The 7,800-nt window shown below is 51.1% G+C and overlaps 1 protein-coding gene across 3 annotated transcripts in view; it reads left to right on the forward strand.

Moving 5' to 3' along the window:
- The first annotated feature begins 396 nt into the window (after positions 1–396).
- Positions 397–7,800, forward strand: part of MOCS1 (molybdenum cofactor synthesis 1) — a 29,579-nt gene continuing 22,175 nt past the window's right edge. For 2 of the 3 annotated variants that reach the window (XM_011944299.1, XM_011944285.1), the window contains exons 1-2: positions 397–660; positions 7,120–7,246. In XM_011944299.1, the coding sequence (XP_011799689.1) occupies positions 460–660; positions 7,120–7,246 (328 nt within the window). In that variant the 5' untranslated portion in view covers positions 397–459. The remainder of the gene's footprint in view (positions 661–7,119; positions 7,247–7,800) is intronic. The other variant, XM_011944290.1, reaches the window with a different exon arrangement.

The raw sequence follows: 7,800 nt of genomic DNA on the forward strand, positions 1-7,800 counted from the left end.
CCTGTTTTACAACCACAATCTGCACTATGGTGCACTGAGTGAGGTGAGTCATGCAAGTGTAGGATCGATCTTTTTATTTAGAACGTTGATACTTCACGGACTTCTGAAATTTTATTACTATTTTTTGAAATATTACATTAAAAAATTATAACCGGAGTTTTGCTGGCACCCTCTTAAATTTTGCACCCAAGGCAGTGCCTCATTCATTTGGCCCTTGTCCTGTCCTGCCTACTGTCACACCACGACCTAAAGCTGAGACTAGAGCAGCCAGAAAAACTGGAAGGAAAAGAATCCTGTTGCCCACCTGAGTTTACCCTTCTGCCCTAGAGCTCTACCCCGACCCAGGAAAGTGGGCACAGGGAGCGTACTACAGCTCCCACAAGGCCACGCGGGACGGCGTCCTAGCTTATTGGTTGCGCGGGTCCCGTCCTCCTCCCGCCCCTCCCCGCCCCTGCTGGGATGACCCCGGGGGCGAGTGCCCGGCCAGTGTGCTCCCGAAGCCGGCTGTGGGCTGCGGCTCTGCTGGGATCAGGCTTCATGGCGGCGCAGCCGCTGTCCCGGATGCTGCGGCAGCTCCTGAGGTCCAGCGCCCGGAGCTGCAGCTCAGGGGCTCCAGTGACACAGCCCCGCCCCGGGGAGTCCGCGCGAGCTGCCTCGGAGGTGAGCCCACCCCGCCCGTGTCCACAGCTTCCCGGGGCGGGAGTGGCCGGGGCACACTGCCCTTTTCCCCCAGTAGCTCCCGGCCTATCTGCTTGGCCGCTTCTAGGAGGGACCCCTTGGCAGTCCTCAGTGGAACGATGTTCTCCAGATGCACCTCCCGGTCTCACCCGCTAACCCAGCGGGAGAGGCTCCCGGGAGTCCCGCTTCAGAACCTCCCTGCCCCCCAGCCACGCCACCCCTGCCGGCTCTGAGCTTGGCCAGAAACTGGGGTAAGCAGAGGACTGGGACTTTGGGTCCAGTGAGATGTCTTATTAGTACCCTTCAGCCTTGCCTTGAACCCACCCTCTTTCTTAAACATTTTCCCTCCCTAGCCCCAGAGCTCAGAGATCAGGTGTCCCTGTGACATCTGCTTCATAGTGTGACTGACTAAACATGTCACCAACGGTGAGTTGTTACTGTAGTCCCAGGGCTCTGTAACCCATCCTTTGCTGACTCTCCTTGTCTCATTTTTATTAACCTTGGGAGGCTTCAGCCAGAACAGGGCAGGACTGGCCACTTCCAGGTTAGAAATTAATACCTCTGACTTTAGGGTTTCGGGTAGGATCCCTCCGTCCTTGACAGCACCCTTCAGAGTGTTTCAAGTCATGAAAAGTTTTAGGTTTTGGTTGTTCTTCTGCTCAGGTGGTTAGGGAATAATTTGAGGGGAAAAACACCTCTTTTTCATTTAGTGAAACCTCTCTTCGGTACCTATCTAGTCGTTTTTTCCCGTCTCCCAGAACTAGGCCTCCTGTCCTGGGATTCATAAGATCACTGCTCCCTCCTCCCCCATATTGCTCAATGACTTCCGCCACATTTGCTTTCCCCAAATCTAAGTCCCTCTGGGATCCTCAGATAAGCAGGCCCATGGTTGGGAAGTGAAGACTTTTTAGTATCCTCGAACTCTTGAACGTCATTGGAGAAGAGATAGTAAAGCAAAGATGGCTGAGAGATCTTTAAAGAATTCAAGAAAAGGGGACGTTTCTTCTCCACTCCCCCAACCCCCAGTTTATTTTGTACTGGTCTTTCATGAGAGAACCTGTGTTGAGTGGCTCACATGTGAAAGCAGTTAGTCCTCACTAAGCCGTGTAAGGTGAGTAGAGTTTGTATGTTCAGGTGAGGGGGCTAATCAAAGTTAACTTTCCTCCAGTCGCAGAGCTGTAAAGTAGAGGACAAGGAACTCTAATGATTTTCTGTCCTCCCTGTGTGGAGGCCAGGGAGAGAACCTGCTCCTGTCCATCCCTTTATACTGTGAAGGGAGGGCTAATATGGCAGAAAGGAGAACATAGACTCTGGGGCAGCCCCATCCCTTATTAGGGGATTCACCAAGTCCCCTTACCCCTCAGTGTCTGTTTTCTCATCTGCAAAGTGAGAATAAAAGTGTCTACTTCATAGAATGTCACAGGGATTAAAAGAGTTAACATATGTTAACGTATATACTTAGAACAAAGCTTAGCCCGTGTAAGTGCTGTGTTATGTAAATGTTGGTGGTAATTACTATTATCCATGCTGCCACTGGCACATGCTGTGTCCTGTGAGTCCCCTCCCATCTGGACTTGTTGGATAGCTATTCTGTCAACTCACATTGAATCCTGGACATCTCATTAGGGTTATCTTCAGCAGACTGGGAGTTCCCGAGGGCTGGGTGCACCTCTGCCTTTCTATCCCCACAGGCGCTTAACACAGGCAGTGGATTCAGCCAATAATTGTAGCTGCTTGAAACTTCGAGTCACGTGGCATGGTAGACCACACTGGACAGGGAGTCCCATGTTTTCGCCTGCCAGTTTCGCCTCCAATTTCACCTGGTTCCTGGGGCTGTCACTTCCTCTTTGCTTCATGTTTATAAAATAAGAGGGCTGGACCAGCCCATCATAAGATGGGGGAGGGCACAGAAATCTGTCTTGAGGAGACTCTAAGGGGAAGTGAGTCTGGAAGTGGATCTGTTCTGCTCATCTCCAGAGCTTGCCAATTGGGGTGGGGATACCTTGAACCCCTTCTTGCAGGGTCTCTCTCTCCCAACACACCCACACAGGGCTCTGGTAGTCTGGTTTGGGATGGGAGGTGCTTGGAGAGCTAGGATGGAAAGCCACTGGGCATTGTGTAGCAGGGTGAAGGTGTGAGGGAGAGAAGTGAGGTGTAAGTGGGAGCTGGCTGTACGGAAAGGTGGCTGTGGGCTGAGTTCAAGAACAGGTCGAGTAGCTGCTATATGTGGAAAGGGGTAGTGTGTGGGTCAATGGGGAGGTGGGTGGAGGAGACACAGCGACCTGCCAGCATGTGTCTGAGGTGGCCCAGACAATCTTTGCAGGGTTCAGCCCAGCCTGGGAGTACTGTACCCCTCTTTCTCCCTCTGAGGCTCCATAAGGGCTTTGTTGGGCAACAATGAAGCCTGCTGCCTGTGGTGGGGGAAGCAGGGAGAGTGAGTCCAGGCAAGGCAAAAGCACCGAGCTGTTCAGGGGGTGCTGAACAGCTGGCTAGGGGTTAGGCTGCAAGGAAGTGGGTGTGGGTGAAGGTAGGAGGAGTACAGCAGGGCCTGGTGAGGGAGAATGAGGGGGAGCCGGGAAAGAGGGCTTTTCAGGGGCTCATCTTGACTTCCAATCTGCCAAGCTTCTCAAAATCCATGTGTCAGCGAAATGTGACTGTCCTTGTCAGAAGCCATAGGTGTAAAGACGTCACACTTAGGGTGGGAATGAGGGGAGGGGGAAGGAGAATCAGGCTACGCTAAGCTCTTTGCTGGGTCCTCTCATTTAAAAGAGATTAATTTTAAGAGGCCCTTAGTATACATCATCCCAATAGCAGGGTAAATCAGGGCCACTGATACTTAGATTCGGAATGTGCTTTTTTTCTCCTCAATAACCCTGCTGCTCTGTTTAGACTTTGGAGCTATGTGAGGGCTAGCCTTTAGCAGTCAAATAGATGCCCAAGATTAGTGACTAGTAGAGGAAGGCATCTTGAGGGCAGGGTCCCGCTTTAACGCCTTTGTCCCATCCTTCCCCACCCCCTTCACCCCACCCCAATCTGCACTGGGTAGACATGAGATGACCAGTGGTGTCTGGCAGGCTGCCTGGTGCCTGCTTATTAGCACCAGTATTGGTGGTCCTGGGGATGCTCAGACCCCACGTGGGTGGTGTGGCAGCAGCTTTGAAACCCCCCCTCTGGCCATCTGCTGTTAGTAGGGTTGGAAGGCTCGGGTCTTGGAAGGGAAGGGAAGCTGACAAACTAGAAAAACTAATCACAGCACACAATGGTGTTCCTCCACGGATCACTGATTGGAAACCTCTGTGCCAGGAACTCCTCCAGTTGAGTTAGGTTGGATTATTATTTCCATGGCATAGATGAGGAAACTAAGGTTTGGAGGATTTAGGTGACGTGCTCAACAGCTAGACCTGGCTTGTAATATAGGCTCACCTACTCCAAATCCTGTGCTCAGAACCACAACAACTAGCCCTGGATTCAAAGAGCACCTAGCGAGCGCTTGGTGTCACTAGGCTGATGGTTCTCAGCCCTGGCTGCACAGCTGAGGCACTAAGGTTAAGTTAGAATCTTGGGACGGGGCTCTGTCATCAGTCCTTGAAGCTCCTTGAGTGATTTTGATGTGCTGCCAGGGTTTCGAACCACTGTACCAGGTTAAACCATTTTGACAGTAGAGACCAGCCGGGAAATGATTACCCCCATGTAACTGTATTTTGCATATACGACCTTTCTGTTTAGGGACAGGACTATTTGTTCATGTGATTCAAAATGTACCAACATCCTGTGCTAGACACTGGGGATACTGAATCAGGCAGGATGACTTCTCACAGAGAGGAAACAGGCTGGGCCAGGCTGGGACCCTGGGAATATGATCCATTTAGGGCTTCCTACTACTTCTGACGTGTCCCAGCCCTCCTGAGCAAGCAGAGTTACTGTCTACTCTGTCCTGTAATTCGCTCTGAATCTTGGGCTCCTTTGACTGGTGCTGATATTTTTTTCCTCCAGGAGATTTAAGGGACAGGGAAAAAAGTAGAAGAACGAAAGTAGGGCATGCAGTGTTAGAGAAGAGAAGATGCAGGAATGAGGCTCGTTAATATCTAAGTAATGCGTTTGCGTTGTTGGCAAGGTGAGAGTGTGTGTGTTTAGGAGGCTGGATTCAGAATGGGTGGTACACATAGGGTCACAAAAGTTCTTAAAAGTGAAATCTGACGAGCCTCTCCCACTGCCAGAACAAAAGCACTAAATTCCATTCTTCTTTTGAGATAGTCTCGCTCTGTTGCCCAGGCTGGAGTGCAGTGGTACGATCTTGGCTTACTGCCACATCTGCCTTCTGGGTTCAAGTGATTCTCTTGCCTCAGCCTCCCGAGTAGCTGGGATTACAGACTCCCGCCACCACACCCAGTGAACTTTTGTATTTTTCAGTAGAGACGGGGTTTCACCATGTTGCCCAGGCTCGTCTCGCACTCCTGACCTCAAGTGATCTGCCCTCCTCCACCTCCCAAAGTGCTGGGATTACAGGCGTGAACCACCACACCCAGCCCCTAATTCCATTCTTGATTGCTCCATCGCACTGCTTGCTCTCAGATTTCTGCTGAATCATGCTCCTTGGTCCTCTCACCTCCCAATTATTTGATTTATTTTGACTCCTCCCCCATCCAGCCACCCCATCCCCCCAACATGTTAAGACTAGGTTGAGGGGGGTATCTTGGCAAGTGAACGAGGCAGAGTCTGGGGTGACTAACGACTGAATTGCAAATAGCTGTTGATGAAAAAGAAGGCACAGCACGGCAATATATCCAGATTCCCAGGTATCTCATCTGGACTCTGGTGGCTGATGGGATTCTTGATTATGGAGGGCCCCCGCCCCGCCCCACCCCTGAGGCTGTCTGTGGAAAGGCAATGGGGTGAGTTTGAGTTTTCTCCATCACACCACAGGGAGGGAGGAAGTGACTGTTGTGATTATAGCGGACTGCAGTTAGAGAAGTGACTGCTGCTTATTCCCCACAGGATGGTGAGCAGGGCTTCTCAGAAGAGGTGGGAAATTCTCCTGGGATGGGTAGAGTGAGGAATGTTTTATGGGCCCAGAAAATCAAGAGCAGCCTCACACACATTCTCATGTCTCTTATCTTTGAACCATTCAGTGGCTCTTGACCCAGTCAAGGGCTGCCGATGAGAATTACCTGGAGAGGTTGAAAACATAACAGCTTCAGAGATCCATATTTAGTCAGTCTCCACTGGAATCTTTTTCTAAAGTTCTCCAGATGGTTCTAATGTGCAGCTGGAGCCGAGGAACTTACTGAAGCAAATACTTCTTCCTCCTAATGTAGGCATAGTTGCGCTGGACCTCTGGAGGGCCAGAGGCCTTCTACTCTCCATCATAATTTTAGGTGTTCACCTACCATCTTCCAATACCACCACTACCACCCGGCCCCCGTCTTTACTCCTAGCAAGACAACCTTAGCCTATAGCTGTATTCTTATTTTACAACTGGGAAAGCAGGCCTGGAGAAGTTAAGGGACTTTCACAGTGTGCCAGGTCATACCTGCCGTAGAAACCAGGGTTTCTTGTCCCCGTTCCAGAACCTTGTCTGTAGATCTCATGCACAACTTCCAGGGTTGTGACTTTTTTTGTCTGAAATATTCTAGAGAAGTGACTTCTACCCACCCTAGTTTCATCCTCCCTATCTTCTTGGACTCTCTGTGTGATAGAAGGGAGGAATTTAGAACCTGGAATCCCAAGACCTGGATTTGAATCCCGCTTCTGCTGAGGGTGTTCTTGGACCCCATCCAAGCCTTAGTTATAATAATCCCTCGTGGAGTGGGTGTGGGAATGAAACAGAATGTTCTTTGGAAACTTTAAGATGCTTGGTAAATGTTGCTTCCTTGGAGCAATTATCTCATCAGCATCTGTCAGGACCCAGGTTGTACTCTCCAAGGACCGATACATCACGGGGAGATGGATCAGACTAGTTCGGACTTGTACATGGGAAAGGGTGAAGCTGGCTCGCTCCCTTCTCTCTGCAGGACGGGTTTGGGCCTTGCTTGTGGCCTTCAGCAGCGTCTTCCCATTTATGCTCGAATGCTCGCGATCATGGGTGCACAATCCTTTTTTTTTTTTTTTTTTGCACTGGCTAGAGTGAAGAATAAGGGCTAATAGATTCCCCCACACCCTTGCCTCCACATTGCTGCCCAGCCAGAAATCCTCCCAGCAGAGATCACCACCCGCCCCCCACCCCCCGAACTGAATACTTAAGGGGTGGGTCTTTCTCCTCAAGCTCATTTTTCAATGAGAGGGACAATCCCAGCTTCCCCAACATGCCAGAGCCCAAACATGTGGAAGGGTTAGAAGCTCTGCACAGATGTCAGAGTAAGGGAGAGGGCAGGTGGTTCTCCTTGCGCCTCTCCCCAGCCCGGTAGCAAGGGCCCATGCTTCCTCCCTGCCCTGTCTTCGCAGGAGCTGTCCAGGCGGAGGCAGTTCCTGCGGGAGCATGCGGCCCCCTTCTCTGCCTTCCTCACAGACAGCTTTGGCCGGCAGCACAGCTACCTGCGGATCTCCCTCACTGAGAAGTGCAACCTCAGATGTGAGTCACCTTCCTGGGCCCCCTCTGGGCTGGTGTCCCTCTACCGAAGCAGCCTCTGAAATCTCCCTGTGCCTGGAAATCCTCCTGAATCCTCCAGTTCTGCTTTCTAACTTCCTCACTCGCTACCCCTTGCTTGCCAGGCCAGGTGGGCTTCAGGGGTAAGATAGGGGTCAAGGCTGAGTTGTATGATTGTAGAAGCTGTGTCCTACTTGGGATTAGATTTGAAAACAGAAATGCAGTTGGATTTATAATTAAGATTGGGTCTTGGACCTCTCAGTCTTCAGGGATCCTTCCTTCTGTTTCCCTGTAGTTTCCAAAGTCCAGGACATGGCCAGGGGTGGGGTCGTGGACATTATAAACATGTGAAGTAGACAGCCATGCCCATGGCAGCACTGCTGACTCTGGAGATGCCCCAGTCCCGTAACAAATCAGCTGGGGCCAGGCTGATAACAAAGAGGCCTCATTTCATAATCCTTGCAAAGATTGCTCTGGACCTGTAGCCACTGCTGGAGGGACTTCCAAAGTTGATCTTCCTCCCCCTCTTCCCCCTCCCC

The sequence above is a fragment of the Colobus angolensis genome, unplaced genomic scaffold, assembly GCF_000951035.1.
Source record: "Colobus angolensis palliatus isolate OR3802 unplaced genomic scaffold, Cang.pa_1.0 Scaffold105, whole genome shotgun sequence".
In the NCBI taxonomy this organism is placed as follows: Eukaryota; Metazoa; Chordata; class Mammalia; order Primates; family Cercopithecidae; genus Colobus; species Colobus angolensis.